The sequence below is a fragment of the Oryza brachyantha genome, chromosome 1 (genome assembly GCF_000231095.2).
Source record: "Oryza brachyantha chromosome 1, ObraRS2, whole genome shotgun sequence".
Lineage (NCBI taxonomy): Eukaryota > Viridiplantae > Streptophyta > Magnoliopsida > Poales > Poaceae > Oryza > Oryza brachyantha.
Genome location: NC_023163.2, coordinates 2,047,600 through 2,064,254, shown reverse-complemented (window position 1 = coordinate 2,064,254; position 16,655 = coordinate 2,047,600). Strand labels below are relative to the sequence as shown.

The window sequence follows — 16,655 nt, the reverse complement described above, 5'->3', positions numbered from 1 at the left end:
GCGACATCACTTCGGTGATATGATGTCCAGTGACCCAAATGTATCTTTAGCTGGACCTGGTCTCTTTCTTTTCCGAGTCCATGTCCATTCCACCGCAAATTACTGAGCTTCGTTTGGTGGAGTGGAGCATCTTCTTCTTCTGTTCACGCACACGACTGCCATAGATTTCCGTGGTTAAGAGCGAGTTTAATTGTATAGTCAAGTATTGGCTATAAGTATACATCAGGTCATCTAAAACCAATAGATATATTATTAATATATTTTTTTCTATTGACCTATCATAAATATTAGTGTAGTTTTTTTTAACTCGCATGCAGCTCGCTATTGTTTAGTAGCTCACTTTTTTTTTCTCTTTCTCGTTACTTCTTTCCTTTATCTAGACATAAAATCTTATGCAATATGTTTATAGCTAGAAGACTCACCCTTATTATCATTTCTCTAATATAATTAGACTCCCTTTCAGTTCAATCCCTTTCACTCTGCAGTATGTGTATCATTGAGTTGGTCTGGTTCATTTTTTTTAACCCACAAGTGTAATTACCGTGAAACAACTCCTATGAAACTATTTTCTTTGTCATGTGAATTTTCCTAGTGTGATATAAGGGAAACAAATGTATCCCAAGCAAGCTATTGGTTATTCTGAACTTGTGTTTCTTTGGAGGCCATGCAAGATTCTAATTGTATTCCACAGGTCTGATTTGATCTGAATGCAAGATGACCAAACATCCTATTAATGTACATTGATCTGATCTGATGTAAAATTTACAAAGAACATGAAAAATGTTAACGGAACGAGAGCTATAGCAGATTTTGGTTATTCCAATTGAGCTGATTGAAAGGGCACATATCTGATACAAAACCAACAAAGAAAGGCTTAGAATTAGGAATAAAGAGAAATGGCACGTGGAATTCTGTTGTTCCAATTGACCTGATTGAACTTATCAAATTTTTGCTTGTATTTTCATAAAGGATTCTTGATATACAGAAATCTCCAAAGCTCCCGTCCACTGCAAGAAGAAACGAAGAATGTTTGCCTGGTCTGAGATGAGATATCACAGTGGATGATTCATGGGTTAAAGTCTTACCAGTGGTGGTGATGAAACTCCAGTGCATCTGTGACATCAACAGCAGCTCCTGGTCTCTAAGCTAGGAAGGGTTTTTGCCTGGAGCTTGACAAATTTCTGACTGAGTCAATCAACCAAGCAACCATGAGGCATTTACTCAAAGGCAAGATCGTTGGATGGATGATCGACAACTGTATCAGGAGATACGAGCAAATGAACTCAAGCATAAAAGTATCAGGGTATGGTACTCTATTAACTCTTTTTGCATATAAAACCATGTGCATAAATTCTGTGATGCTTCTATTTGGGGCTCAAGAGGTGGGATGGACACTCAAAAGGCTGGATTTTGTCAACCACAAAACAGCGTTCTGTTAGAACTAAAGGAACAGAATCTGTTAATGAACTAGTTGCGAACACAGAATAGTCTTGACATTGGATCCAGTTTTAGATCCCTCCTGATAACTGTTGGAGGTTGATCTTCTGTAGGAGATTCATCTTTCTTCATAAGCATTGCTTTTACCAATATCTTCGTCCTTGGTTCTGGTGTCATCCCTCTTGACTGCATTGTTCTGTAATACTGCAAAGCCTCATCCAGCTTACCATGGGAATGGAGTCCATGAACCATTATAGTATATGATCGTTGATCTGGGCCTGATCCATTCCTCTCCATTTCATCCCATACTAGCTGAAGCCCTTTTTCATAATTCCAACTGGCATAAAGGTTCAATATTAAGTTATATGTATCAGAGTCCAATCTACAACCAGACCTCTCCATCCTCTGCATCAATGAAATAACATCTTTGGGTTTCTCTGTCATCTTCAGAATGCAGGAGTAAGTCATATTATTTGGAGAGATGCCCTTATCTTCCATGTCATCCAAAAGTTGATAGACTTTCTCCATTCGATTTATCTTACAGAAGTGTTTTATCAAAGTGTTGTAGGTAGCAACATTTGCCTGACAACCACGATCATTCATCTCACTAAAAATCTCAAGTGCTTCTGGAATCCTTTTCTTAAAGCACAATTGATCGATGATACAATTGCAAATTGCCACATCAGGATTGATCCCTTTCTCCCACATGCTTGTAAATAGTTTCACTGCAGTACTAAGTTTGCCAGATTTGGTCAATGAATTTATGAATGTACCGTAGGTGAATAGATCTGGATTAAGCTTAGATGCAATTATTTCATTCCAAACCCTTTTAGCATCTGCCAAGCTTCCCTTGACACACCAACCATTAAGAATGATGTTCCAGCTCTTTATGACAGGAAGGAACTCATCCTTCTTTTGGAGAAAAAGGGCCTCTGCTTCCTCAACATGCTTGTACCGACAGAGAGACATCAAAAGTATCTGGAACCCGACCAAGTCAAGCTCAAACCCATAATCCTTCCTCTTGTAGAACATATCAACCGCCTCCTGCACCTTGTGTGCACCTGCATACCGGTTTAACAGCACAGCAAACATCCTGTTTGTGACCACTAACTGGCGGCGCTCCTCAGGGATCTCATCAAACAGCTGCCTCATTAGCCTGACCTTCTTCATTCTCCCAAGAATGTCAAGCATTTCAGTGTACGATCTTGACCCGTGGGCATACCTGGGTAGACTAGCTGCCCATTTGAAGAAAGAGAGTGCGACTTTCCAATTGGACCTATGCTTCTGAAGGACCTTCAGGACAACATCCTCATCCATCTCATCTGCAAACTGATTGAGAACTTCGGCGAGCTCACTCTCGCCATTGGCGGGCTTGAGAATTTTAACAATTTCACTGACAAGGACATCCTTGGAACCATCTGAAGCGCTATAATGGCAAATTCGTAGAGATCCAAGAAAATACCCAGACTGGACAACGCTCTGGCGGAAGCGTGAATGTAAACCTGCGCTAGGCAGCTCCTCTGACGCATTCCGTCGAACAGTTGGCGCGCAGGAACAAAGGACACCGAGCCTCCTTAGAACTGCGCATGAGCAACGACTAGATTAGCAATTCATAGAATTGAAGCCTTGTTTCATATCACCATAAGCATCTAGTTCAGAGAATGGGATTGTTGGGTGGACTCAACAGTGCATGGTGTGGTGGACTCATCAGAAGGCGAAAGAATCAGAGGCGCCAGGGAGAAGAAGAAGGAGGAGAAGGAAGGGGGAATAGATGAAGGTGAGGCGTACCTAAGAGCACCCTGTTTGACCTGCAGGTAGCGGATAGGACGGAGAACGCCGGCGGCATCGTGCCGGAGGTGAAGACGAGGGGCGGGGGGGGGGGGGGGGGGGGGGGGGGAGCGAGCCAACGCGGGGGTAGCCGATTGACTAGAGGAGCGTTGAGAGTTCTCACCTGTTACAGAAGGCTACTGGGGGCCCACATTGAGGCCCACCATATCCCAATGGGCCACACGAGGGAGGAAATGGAATAAGTCCACATCACGTCCCTTAACATGATGCGGAATCTGTAAGTCGAATACCAGATATTTGCACCCCTTATGTTATAAAAACCGGCTGGTATAGGTCGCAAGGCTGTATGGACTCAAGTTGACCCCTGTTTTGCTTACGTGGCGCATGGTGGGACCCACTTGTCAGGTGCCGTTGGGAGATATTAGATGGTGTCGTCTCTGCCGTTTGGCTAGCCGTCAGCCTCAGCTGTCGCACTCGGTGGCTGCCGCCGGATCCTAACAGCCATGAGCCCCTCGCTATAAATTGCAGGCGGTGCTCCTTCTCGAGTTCAATCGCCGCGCCTGAGAAGGCAAGAACGGAAGAGAGCAGAGCAACTCACTGTGATTGATTTATTGGTCGGAGGATTGATTGGTTGGAGGTTTTTCAAAATTGGAGCGTGGTGCTCCTACCTCATGCTTGTACGTTCTGCGACTACTCCTGTCAGGCATTGATATACTGATCTCTCTCGTGAGAGATGTATGTCGTGTCGCCGTTGTTGATCATGGAGCTTACTGCATATGCTGACGTACGTGGTCGCGCTCGCCTCGGCACGCCCGCGCAGCAACTGCTCCTCGCCATCGACGCTAGCAATGACACCGCCTGGATCCCCTGCTCCGGCTGCGCAGGTTGCCCCACCTCGTCGCGTTCAACCCGGTGGCGTCCACCTCCTACTGCCCGGTGCTCTACGGCTCACCGCAGTGCGTGCTAGCGCCCAACCCGCCGTGCTCGCTCAACAACAAGTCCTGCGGCTTCAGCCTCTCATACGCCAACTCCTCGCTCAAGGCCACTTTGTCTCAGGACACCCTCGCCATCGTCAACGACGTCAAGACCTACACCTTCGGCTGCTTGCGGAGGGCTACTGGCACGGCGATGCCGTCGCAAGGCCTCCTCAGGTGCTGAATTGGGATTTGCTCCATCCATGTCATGGAGGTTGTGGGCGGGCCGCTCGGCACGGAGATCGTCGGCGTCGTCCGTGACCGCGTCAAGACTATTGCGGGCGGCCATAGCCAGCTATTCTCCAAGGTCACCTACCTCCTCGGCATGCGGGTGTCGCCGTGCCACAGACGGAGAGGGATCGAGATGAAGCTGGTGGAGAGGATGGAGGAGTGGTTCCGGCAGATGGCGCCGAGTACTCCTACGTCGCCACCGAGTACGACAACGAGCTGTTGGTGTGCCTCTTCACCGGCGCCTGCGGCTACGCCAAGTTCCGCACGCCGTCGTGAATCTGTGTACGTCTCCACCGAGTGCGACAACTGAGGCCGACGGCTAGCCAAACGGGAGAGACGACGCCGTCTAATACCACCCCCAACGGCACCTGACAAGTGGGTCCCACCATGCGCCACGTAAGCAAAACAGGGATCAACTTGAGTCCATACAGCCTTGGGACCTATACCGGCCGGTTTTTATAACATAAGGGGTACATATATCTGGTATTAGACCTGAGGGATGAAACTCAGACTCGACATCATGTTAAGCGATGTAACGTGGACTTATTCCGAGAGGAAATTGAGTGTGGTCAGCCCACGGGGCCACGCAGTCCGGCCCAGAATCCAACGACTCATATGGGCCTTCGGAATCTGGTTTGCCGGCGAACGTGCGGTCCGGCGCCACCGGGAATCGCCGCCGCCGCCGCCGCCGCCGGTGGTGTCGCTGCTCTCGTGGTTGCTTCTTCGTCGATGGCAGCTTCCCCTTCTCCTCCGGGCAGCGCGGCACTGCATTCCTCCACCGTACGTCGGAGTTATTTTACATGAGCTCACCGGCGGCGACGTCGGAGTTATTTTACATGAGCGTGCTGCGTTCACAGGTTGGTCATCTATCGACTTTCTATATTTACTTAGATTTAATTATTAATAAATATATATAATTTATATATGCGTCTAGATTCATTATGAAAGAGAGAGTGGTAAAAAAACTTAAATTTTAGAAATTTTAGGGACTTTTTATCGTAGTTTATATTTTAGATTTTGATTATATAACGTTTATAAATTATTTTTTATTTGGATATATTTCGTTTGTTTTTTTTAAAAGTCAAACAATCTCTCCTGGACCGATCAACAAGCTGACGAGAAGAGTTGTAGAAGCCTTTAAACCTCACTGGAACTGGATAATTCAGAGCAGGGTTTTACTTATTGTGATAATCGCCTAACCCGTCGGGACATGATAATGATATGCCGTTGTTTTTTTCGATTAATAAATAATTCAGAGCATGTATATTTATTTATCCTTAGATTAATAAATAATATATTTTATACATGTATTCAAATTCATTAATATTCATATGAATCAATAAAAAAAATCAGAACATGTATAATACAAAATAAAGATAATAATTGGTAAACACTGTGGATTTGTTCAGTGTCAGTGCATAAATAGGAAGCAGTTCTAGCAATTCAGCACGCTGCAAGTCCGAACCAACAAAAACACCAACAATCCACATACCCAACAGACTTACAGTCTCATGCAAAGTTTTTATGTGTACTTAATGATTATTAAAAAGCAAATACTAGAAAAAGTAAACCCTAAACAACTGTTTCAAAGTTCAAAATTGAAATAAGAGCAGCACCACTTTCTGTGTCGTGACTCTAATTTACCCTTTTTTGTGTGTGTGTGTAGCAGTTAGCAGCTGAGCTGGGTGGAGCAGCTCGAATGATTTTGAAACTGTGAAGTGTCACCGCTCACCTGCTCTCCCGCCAAATCCTCTGGACGCAAATGGCTGAGCCGCCGCGCCGCCTCCCTGTATATATCCATCAACCCGTTTCGCTCTCGGTGCCGTGCGCTCTCCGGCGAGAAGAAGCGGTCGCCATGGTGTTTCCCTCCCTCTCCGGCCTCCTCGCGCGCCACCCGGTGCTCTTCTACGCCGGCACCTGGACGGCCGTCGCCACCGCCGCCGTGTCCGTGGCCGCGTTCGCGCCGGAGCTCGCCTTCGTCTGGGCGGTCACGCCGGGCGCCGGCGCGCCGCAGCTGCTGGCCGCGGCGTCGACGTCGACGGCCTCGGCCTGCCAGGGCGGCATCGTGCTGCCGCTCGACGGCCCGCCGTGGGACGCCGCCTGCGTGCCCGCCGCGCTGTTCGGCAGGGTCACCCTCGACGTGGTCGTGCCGCTCGTGTTCGCCGGCGCGGTCGTCTCCACAGCTCTCTGGTTCACGAAGGCTGTCGGCGTGTGGGAGGACGACGACGGCAGCGAGGAGGCTGCAATGGTGTGAGTGGCGCTGTAATTCTAATTCTGTGCCACTCAATTAGAGGCCATGCTTGCGATGTATGGAGTAGGATATTGTATTTCTTGATCATTAGATCATTAATGGCTTTAATCCTTGATCAATATCATCAACTAAGAGTGAGTGAGTGACAAAGCAATTGAATTAACCTGAATCCCTGAAACGGTCAATTAATGTTTTCTTCATCCCGTCATTAATGGTTTCCCCGCCTCCTCTCGCTGCCATGTGGGACCGCCTTGTCAGGAGCACCTTCAACCTCCCGACCGGGGATTTCGTGCCCAACCTCACAAAGTCCCAACACCGCAAAACTTGCATATCATTGGTGAAATGGTAAGAGATTGCCTCTGAATTAAGCTTTCAGTTTCAGTGCCTATTTGTATAATGTTCTCAAGTTGGAAAAATGGTCAGTCAAGGTTCACACTCGCAGCAAAGTTGATAGTATTTCTTTGCCAATGTCAGTGAGTGGCAAAATTGATTTGCCTTTCATTATTCAAGAATCAAGATGTATGTGCTTTGTTGTAGTTACAATTTATATTTTGTAACAGCTGATATGCTGCCTCAGAATGCAGTCTGTTATTAATGCTGGTGTAACTAAGATCATGCATACATGCTAAAACAAAAAACAAAGGCAATAGCTGCACTTATGTAGTAGGACAACAGCTAGCCAGACCAAATTCCACAACTGCTGAACGATTCATATATTAACAAGAGTACAGGTTTATACCCAAGGAGAAGCACTAGAAGTTTATTTGTCAAGGGTTCACAATACGGTAGGTTCCTAATACTACTGCTGCTACACATATTTATCAATCGATCACATATGCCATTGATCAAACATATGAGAACACTTCTTTCTAATGCTGATGATCGTGCTTTGGGCCATCATTTTGAAGACTTGATCAGCTTCTCGCTGAATTCCCAGAGCTGCTTCGCCAGCACATCGTTTCTCGCAAATTTGCTAGTTTTCTCCACATTGCAGTCAGCGAAGTATTTTCCGGTCACTCCCTTGAGCTGAGGGTTCAGTCCTACGTAGCAAGTGGTAGCTGCTCCCTGAAAAAAAAATGTAAAGTGTGTTCTTTCAGATGAACTTGAATTTCAAATTGTCTTTCAGCATTGCTACAGAGAATTTGGACAGAAACAAGAACAGATAAGATCTTGGGTTCCAAACCTGGGGTACGCTCTTCCACAAGATGTAGGTGGCAAATTGAACGACCCCTGAAAATGTAAACAAACGTTGTTTTTCAGAACATTAAGGGGAAAAAAACAGCATCTTCTGACCTCTGTTCAATCAATAATCGATGCCTGAAGGTGCATAGCTGAAAGTCTAGAACAATGACAGAGGAAGAGGTAGATAGAGAACTTTCATTCGTACTCATAAGGAAAAAGGAGTGCCTCATCAAATTGGTCATGATCAATCCAGGATGAACACAGTTAATAGTGATGTTGGCTCCTTCATTCTGTTCATCAATGACAGAACACCAGACATGTATACTAGTGAATTGGTTGTCAAAATAGACCAAATTAAATGTGTTTATGAAAATGGAAAATGCATTGAGTTTTCAGCTTTCTGTTCGATCATGATTCATGAGTAAAGTTGAGCAGGACCAAAGAAAATACCTCCAGCCGTCTAGAGAGCTCTTTTGCGTGAAGTATGTTCGCCAGCTTAGATTGCCCATAAGCCATCTTGTCATTGTATCTGCCAATATAAAATTCTTACTTCAATCTTTAATCCATATAAGATATTCCAACAGCAGAACTACACAAGAGCACCGAGCACATACATTTTCTCGTCGTTGACTTTATCAAAGTCAATTCCGTTTGGATATGTATGGTGGTGAGCAACAGATGACAAGTTCACAATACGACCTTCAATACCAGTAGACTTCGCGGTTGCTTTCATTTTATCAAGGAGGAGGTTGGTCAACAGAAAGTGACCTAATTGATCAAAACACATCAAGCAGATATTAGTTTCATTGTCCCGGCAAATGTTATGTTAGTATCATTCATGTACATTTTTGACATTTAGAGTAAATAGTTGATAGTGGGAGAGAGATAATACCAAGATGATTGGTTGCAAACTGCATTTCAATCCCATCTTCAGACAATTCAAATGGACAGAACATCACGCCGGCATTATTTCTGCATGACAGGAAGAGAAAAAAAGGAATATATGAACCAGCTTAATTCAATCAAATTTAAGCAAAACATAGGACACTTTGCATGTTAAAAAAAAAGTCAAATGGGGTACTAAGAGTTTATAAAGGAGTTACATCAGAATGTTCAGAGGAAGGTTCATCGAGTTGAACTGATCTGCAAAAGCTCTGACAGACTTAAGGGAGCTGAGGTCAAGCTTCAGAACATCGATGCGAGCTTTTGGGTTTGCCTCCACGATATTCTTCCTTGCCTCTGATGCAGCTTCTGTGTTCCTTGCTGCAATGATGACATGAGCTCCTCTCAGTGCGAAAACCCGCGAGGTCTCCAGACCAATGCCACTTGCTCCTCCTGGAAGATGACAAAATTACAGCTTTACTCCATAAATTTGCCAGGGTTGATGTTTATGAGCAGTTTTGTAGTACTACCAACTGTGAGCCTGACACAACATGAAATTTACTCACAAGAATACAAGATTGATGTTTGGTGAATACTGCATTCCATGAAAGATTGGCTACAGATGCACAAGAATAAAGCTTCCATTATCTAAAAAACCAGATGCACTAGAAGCCTACAATTAATGCTTTTTATGAGCAAGTTTAATTGACAAGACCTAACACAGATCCTTTTTCAATTGAGTATGATTGGAAGCACTGGTAAAATATAAACACCCATAAAATCACAAGTAAAAAATGGTAAGCATAGTTTCATACACTAGAAAGCTCTTATATGGTAACAATGTAACTTTTAATGTTATATGGGAAAATTTCCCATATAAGGTTGAACTTGGCCAGGTTTAAATCTCTCAATAAATGTGACAATTGATTTCACAACCAACCATAGCAAACAGATAGAGTTCCCAGCTTCTGTGAATTTAAACAGAACAAAAAGATTTCAAAAGACTACTATGCTACGACAAGGATTGAAGGAGATGGCCATTTAACTTGAAGGTACCCTGCCATTATAGAATATAATTGCTCAAGTGACCGCCTTACGGGCAAAACATTTTTTAGGTAATGGAAGGAGCTATAGCTAGTCTAGACAAGTTCGGTTCTGAATTTCTGACCTAATGATTAGTTCAACATGGAAATTGTAAAGAAATTTGAGAGCTAGAAGACAAGCAACACAATATATTGATTGCTTTTAGATAATGGGAAAACATTTACGTTATCAAAGAACTACCAATAATTGATTCAAGGCCACAGAGGAAAAAAAAAAACACCCCACAGACCCAATCCCAAACTCTCCTTTTCCACACAAAAAAGGAAAAATATCCAGCATCCGCACATCAGAAAAAGAAAGGTAAAATCCTTAGCCCATTGTCAGTATGGAAGAACTGCTATGCCCATCCGATGGATCGATTTTCTTTTACACTTTTGTATCTCACTCTATATTTATCTAGTATTATCTAAAATACCTGATGAATTATGAATACTCTGTAGTCAAGAAAGTTCCAGAAATATAAGCCACAATATTGAGCAGGAAAGAGACAAAACCACAGCAGAAAACAACAATTCTTCTGTTCCACAAAGCCTACTGACATATAAGTTCTCGTATAATGTTTTGAAGAACTGAATATCGCTGAGGTATTTATTAATCATGACACCAAAAGTGGCTGTTGTCATAAACCCAACTCTAAGCTACCTCACCGCCATCCAAAACACATCCAAAAGGGAGGAAAACAATTCGAGAGAGATAAACAGAGATTCCCACACAAACACACAACCCAATCGTGAGCTGGTAACTAGAAAATTGAAGATTTTTCACACAAGTTCCTCACAAATCTAACAAAAACATGGCAAGAAATTTTTACCAAATCATAAAAATGAACTGCATTACCGCTGATGATTAGTATATACTGCTATAAGGCAAAGATTTTTTTTTTCAAGAACAAGATTTTGCTGGTCACAGGAGCACATTGCAGAGCAGTAACCTATCCGAGGTTGCCGGGACGGAAGCAGGCGGCTGTCTCCTACCTGTGACGATGACGGTGAGGCGGCAGGCGTCGACGCCGGCGGTGACGAGCTCCGCCGTGGATCCCGAGCCGAACCCGCTCGGCCCCGCCTTCCCGGTGATGAGCGACAAGATTCCCATTCAATCCCTCGCCAAGAAACCCAACTGGCAATCCAACACTGCACCACCCCCAAACCCAAACCCAAACCCCAGAACAAGAACACGAGAAGAAAAGCTCAGCCGCCCCGCCAACTGAACTCTCCCCCAAGAAGTCGCCGAACACGCCAAGAAGCAGTTACACCTCGCCGGAGGGATGGCTCGCTCGCTCGCCGGGTTGTTTAATGCGCGGGCGCGAGGCTGGCGTGCATGGACGGGTAGGTTGGTGCGGGGAGGGAGAAGAGGTGGTGGTTATTTATGGTTGGAGAAGCCGGTGGAGATTTGGTCGCGGGGCTGGAATCGGTGCAGGGAAGAAGATGGGAAGGACGCAGAGAAAGAGAAAGGGTTGGAATCGCGGCGCAAGAATCGATTCGAGTTGGATTCGTCGAAATTTTCGGAGGATTTTGTACGCTCTGGTGTGTGCAGTTTGCTCCGGTCTCTCGAAATGTCCAAATTGCTTCACCGAATTCGACCAAATTCAGCCAAAGTATTATAAACTTCTACGGAGACGTCCTCTCGTCCATGTGATTTAAATAGTTGTAAAACTAAAAGAAAATACAAAGACAATTAATACAAAATATAAAAAACCTACTAGTTTAAATATGACGTCTAAAAATTAAAAAAATAACAAATATGTCTATGAATAGACATATACTATTTAAAGTTGAATTTATTATTTTTGTTACGGATTATAGAATTTATATTTGAGCTTTCATGTTTATACAATGATATATATCATATTACCCATCTTTATAATTTTTTTTATTTTTTTATAATTATTTACGTAGCAGGAGGTCTCATCAAGACTTTAAAATACACTATCTCAAAATTCAAGCGAAATAAGTTGCTGTAGCGTGTCACTGTCCCGTTGCACGATGTGCAACTCCTAAAACGGCTCCTAATCACTCCCTGATTTCCTCTAACGATCTTTGTCAACTGTCATTGTCCGTGCCGGCGACTTCATATATCACGTACGTACGCGCCAAACTGTATACGTAGGAGAATTAACTAACTATGAGTTGAAAGTTGCAAAAAAGAAGTCCATACGATACTACCTCCGCTGTTTTCTGACGAAGCTGCATTTGCTGAACATTGACAGTGTTATTTTCTAATCTTGTTCGTGCATTACCACGGGTTAATTATATTTAATTTAGAGAGAATGGATCCAGGATAGTTAGGGACAGAGACACTTGTAGATGATGAACTGAGATAAGTAGAGATATGATGGTGGATTGAGAAGCATTGGATCCTCTATTGTTGTTACGTGCAATGCGGAAATAGCGACTAATGCACTATGCACGGGGATAAGACACCGGAGTATGAATGATTGCAGTTGTTAGTTAGTTCGTTCATCCCAAAATAACTTTATTTTTTAGTTACTATATATTAATATAATTCATTTTTAAAAAAATACTAAAATACTCTTCACTTTATCAAATCCTAATCCTGATATAAACATTCACTGCTTTATCTATTCACTCTTATAGCCATCGCATTCACTTTTATTGTAGGTTGGCTCTATCATACTCTCCTATTTACATATACTGACCTATCAAATATATTATCGCGGGGTCTTATTTTCTTGGAACTTCATATGTAGTAGTTTGGCCACTATTTATTAGTCCACTTCTCTCATCTATACTCCTGTAAAAAGAAGTAGTGGTGCTCACTACAGCTTTATATTTAGCCCTTAAATTTTTTTATATTAAAAACCAGTTAAATATAGATTGATATCTACGTATAAATTCAAATTAAGATGACTATTTCATATAATAAAATTTGATAACACATCATAAAATCTATAGCAAAGCACGAGTATTTAGCTATCCACCTAAACATCCAATCTCACGCCATGCTCGTAGCCACCACATTTACTCTTATTGTATTTGCTCTTAGGTTGGCTCTACTATTCAGTATTTTTCATATCATATATATTTAATATATTTATTTTGAAGCATGTGTAGTGTTCACTCTTGCATAAGAGACAACACTTCTCTTTTTTTCGCTCTTATCTACATGTGTTTGTAGTTGACTTGCAGTCTTGTATTAGAGCAGGTACAATAGCATGCTATAAACCAAACCAGTCATAAACATATTTTAAAGAGATAAGAGAGGAGAGAGAAGAGTAATGAGCTACTAATTTATAGTCAGCTGCAACATGGGCTCAAAGCCACAGTTTGTATATGATATGTGTGACTATATATTAATGTTTTATAAGTAACTATTGTATGAATTGACTATTAGATTGACTATAGATAAATTGAGGCAAATAGTTAGTTATACTATCGAACTTGCTCTTACATTTGCTCATACGTAGGTTTTAATTCTACACCTGCTTCAAGACAGATACATTAAATACATTAGTAAGAGTGAGATGGATGAAAAACAGTAAAGCCAACGTTATAGCTAGTTTAGTTTTCTTGACCATCATCCCGGGCCACCCCGTAATCCCAAGAAGATAGGACCACAATGTCAATGTATAATGCATGATGAAGATAATGGATTAAAACCCGGTGGCTACATGATTCACTCGATGTAATAATACATGCAGGATGGGGGGAAAGGAAGAGGAAGAGAACATGACAGAATTTTTGTGGTGCATTTTATCGAAGCAGGACCAGATCAATTGCTGACACGGCAAGGAATCTGATGGTCCCGATAATACAGCGACCATTTCCATCTGTTGCCCTTTCTTTTTCACTTCATCAGGGGTCAATTCCTTCAGAACTTTCAGACATCGGTGTGCTAGACTGCCACTGAGTGCATGGTTGGAAGGGAGCCAAGCATCATGGCATCCTGCAGGCTGGGGCTCACCCCAGTCGTCCCCTTTATTTAACAGATAGTGCCCACATTGTCCAAAAGGCCCAAAAGTAAGGAAGGTTGATGGTATGGATGTTTCGTCTAGTTCTCTACGATCTCCGTCCTAAAATAAACGAATTTCTGAGTTTTTTTATAGAATTTTTAACTCTTTGTCTTATTTAAAATTTTTTATGATTAATATTTTTATTGTTACTACATGATAAAACATGAATAATACTTTATATATGATTAATTTTTTTTATTTCTTAATAAATTTTTAAATAAGACGGATGGTCAAACGCTAAATCTAGAAAACCCAGAAATTGTCTTTTTTTTGGGACAGAGTAATAGGCCATAAGTTCGATTCCTCATCAAGACGAATTTTTGTGTCTATTTTATTCTTAATATAAAGATACTAGTTCATCCTAAGTTGATTCTATTTTTTACTCCGTCCAGTTTCATAATAGTTGTCGTTAGAGAATGATATAACCATAAAAATAATTTTGACGATATTTTTCTATTAATATATATATATATATAAAGCAAACATATGATTTTATTAATTTATTAAAATACATTCCAAGATTAATCTGTACATGTAGCCTTGAGCCTTCATATTTCTAAAGTATTGTTTTTAGAAGTTATCCACATTTGAAGTTCTAAACATTTGATCTTAGTCTTATCCAAAATGACAAGTCATAGTAACCGAAGAGAGTAACTGCCAAAACATTTGCAAGATCTCCGTTAATTGTCTGGCCTGCCTAATGGAGTACATCTCCTGTAGTTTGTAGCAGCTGCAGGCACACCAAAACTGTTTCTTATCCTATGTGCATGCATGAGTGCGTGCTAGCTGCTGGTGGTTTTCAGATTCAGAGTTTCAGACACGAAAAGGGCTAGGAAAGATTCAGCTTATCTAGCTAGGAGATCACATGATGCAGCGGGTTCTTCATGAGCTACGTATCCTCGTGAATGGTATAGGAAGCCTCTTCTTAGGGGGGTGTTGATCGAGAAAAATTTTGGAAGAAATGTCACGTCAAATATTTGACCGGATGACGAAAAGGATTTTCGGACACGAATGAAAAAACGAATTTCACGGCTAGCCTAGAAACCGCGAGACGAATCTTTTGAACCTAATTAATCCGTCATTAGCATATGTTGGTTACTGTAGTACTTATGACTAATCATGGACTAATTAGGCTCAAAATATTCGTCTCAAGATTTGTTTCGTAACTGTGCAATTAGTTTTTTGGTTCATCTATATTTAATGTTTTATTTAGATATCTAAAAATTCGATATGATGTTTTTAGAAAAAAAATTTGGGAACTAAAGAAGGCCTTGATCTTGACACGAATGATTTGGAGTGCTGGATTGAGATGGTAATATAATACTACCTCTGTCCCAAAATAAAATTATTTTTTAGTTTTTTATATAATGTTTTGACTCTTCATTTTATTTAAAAAATTTTTGTGATTAATATTTTTATTCTTACTAGATGATAAAATATGAATAATATTTTATGCGTGACTAATTTTTTTAAAATTTTTTAAATAAAACGAATGATCAAACGTTGAACATAAAAAATAAAAACTAAAGTTATTAAGGGACGGAAGTAACGTGATATGGATAAGAGGGCCAATGTTGCCATGCATGTGGAATGACTTCATCACCTACCATCTGATGCACGGCTGCTGCAGTGATGTGGATCTCTTGACGTCCGAATTGCTGCTGACACTATTTGGGACTGTTCAGGAAGGTGGTTGGAGCAATTCAATGAGGAGGCCTTTGCTGTTCTTGTTGGTTGGAGCCAAACCCTGACTGACAACAAGGCCATCACATCATATACCACAAAACAGTTCATGCCAGCTAGGCAGCTATGGCCATGAGTGGGCATATCTGTTAGCTCAGCTAGATCTGAAGCTGCAGTAAATGGCTGCAATACTTGGGTGAAGAAGAGTATGTTCACAAGTAGTAGTGAGCTTAATCTGCAGTCTAAAGCCTGAAGAATTTTCTGTTGAAAGGTTGCTGTACATAGTGGAGTACGTTTCAGAAGATTCAGAATTCTTTTTTGCCGGGTCGGCCAAAGTAGCTCGGCCAAAGATTCAGAATTCTTGGATTGCTCACTTCGGTGTCTGGCTTTCTCCACCAGATAATTAGCCAATTTAATGGGCAATGGTTGTCTAATTGAGTACGTTTAATTAAGATTGGCAATCACATCAATACATCATCTACATTATTGATAGGAACTGTTATTAGCATCTGGAACCAACAAAACGAAGCAACCTTGTCATCGAAAGGGAATAAAGGGAACAGGATAGGTTCAACCTCTGCCAAATTTTGAAGCAAGCAATAAATGAATGGAAAAATTAGCTGAAGAATTGAACTTGCCAGTAGCACACTTGAAAAAAAAAAATCTGATTTCTGAAAAGAGTGTAATTTTAGTTCAGTGTCTCACACAGTCGTATTCCAGAGATTCCGAAACCAAAAAGTTCCATGGTTGAACTACTCATCTGTATTTTGATTTTGGAACTTGGAAGGGTAAATCGATTCTGAAATACTGCATCAGTTCTGGGATGCATTTAGTGTGGCAGCACAGTTAGTTTGAACTGAGCATTTGAGCCTGAAGAGGGTCCATGTGGCCCATGAGAATTTATGCTCAATTTCAGTATCTAGGGTAGCAGCAGGTAAGGAGGTACATGTATGTCAGTATGTGAGAAGCATGTCGAATACTTGCAGTCAGAAAAGCAAACGAGAGTGAGTAAAAACAGAACAGGGACAAGACATTCCCCATCAGATGCACAAATAAACAGAGAAAGATGCAAAAAAACTAACTGTATTATTGGTGTCCTGTTCATTTGCCAAAAAACAGAAGACAATAATGTATTCCTGTGCAGTACGGATAA

At 41.8% G+C, this 16,655-nt stretch overlaps 3 protein-coding genes across 4 annotated transcripts; 1 reads left to right on the top strand and 2 right to left on the bottom strand.

Moving 5' to 3' along the window:
* Nucleotides 1–312: 312 nt before the first annotated feature.
* LOC102718399 (putative pentatricopeptide repeat-containing protein At3g15200) lies at nt 313–3,283 on the bottom strand. Its single transcript, XM_006643700.2, has 3 exons — nt 3,226–3,283; nt 1,086–3,017; nt 313–1,007 (listed from the first exon to the last, which is right to left on the bottom strand). Exons 1-2 carry the CDS (start codon nt 3,281–3,283, stop codon nt 1,468–1,470), a joined length of 1,608 nt encoding a protein of 535 aa, XP_006643763.1. The 3' UTR covers nt 313–1,007; nt 1,086–1,467.
* A 3,002-nt stretch (nt 3,284–6,285) lies between these two features.
* On the top strand, nt 6,286–6,845 carry LOC121053432. The gene has a single exon (XM_040520267.1). The coding sequence runs from the start codon at nt 6,286–6,288 to the stop codon at nt 6,682–6,684; it is 399 nt and encodes a 132-aa protein (XP_040376201.1). The 3' UTR covers nt 6,685–6,845.
* Nucleotides 6,846–7,357: 512 nt separating this feature from the next.
* On the bottom strand, nt 7,358–11,329 carry LOC102717480 (short-chain dehydrogenase TIC 32 B, chloroplastic-like). 2 transcript variants are annotated; one of them, XM_015832734.2, is made up of 8 exons: nt 10,824–11,329; nt 8,967–9,198; nt 8,756–8,835; nt 8,478–8,631; nt 8,314–8,392; nt 8,061–8,153; nt 7,865–7,911; nt 7,358–7,746 (listed from the first exon to the last, which is right to left on the bottom strand). In XM_015832734.2, the coding sequence occupies exons 1-8, from the start codon at nt 10,939–10,941 to the stop codon at nt 7,722–7,724; spliced, it is 828 nt and encodes a 275-aa protein (XP_015688220.1). In that variant the 5' UTR covers nt 10,942–11,329; the 3' UTR covers nt 7,358–7,721. The 2 variants fall into 2 exon arrangements, with proteins under 2 accessions (XP_015688220.1, XP_015688219.1); XM_015832733.2 differs by having other exon boundaries at nt 8,069–8,153; nt 10,824–11,278.
* Nucleotides 11,330–16,655: the final 5,326 nt, after the last annotated feature.

Bases quoted from the DNA above. Each gene is read 5' to 3' on its own strand.
- LOC102718399 (XM_006643700.2), bottom strand. From the start codon at position 3,283: ATGCCGCCGGCGTTCTCCGTCCTATCCGCTACCTGCAGGTCAAACAGG. The intron at 3,018-3,225 runs GTACGCCTCACC...GCTCATGCGCAG, and splicing joins GTCAAACAGGGTGCTCTTAG to TTCTAAGGAGGCTCGGTGTC.
- LOC121053432 (XM_040520267.1), top strand. From the start codon at position 6,286: ATGGTGTTTCCCTCCCTCTCCGGCCTCCTCGCGCGCCACCCGGTGCTC.
- LOC102717480 (XM_015832733.2), bottom strand. From the start codon at position 10,941: ATGGGAATCTTGTCGCTCATCACCGGGAAGGCGGGGCCGAGCGGGTTC. The intron at 9,199-10,823 runs GTAGGAGACAGC...GTCATCTTCCAG, and splicing joins CCTCACCGTCATCGTCACAG to GAGGAGCAAGTGGCATTGGT. The intron at 8,632-8,755 runs GTATTATCTCTC...TTGATCAATTAG, and splicing joins GTTTGCAACCAATCATCTTG to GTCACTTTCTGTTGACCAAC.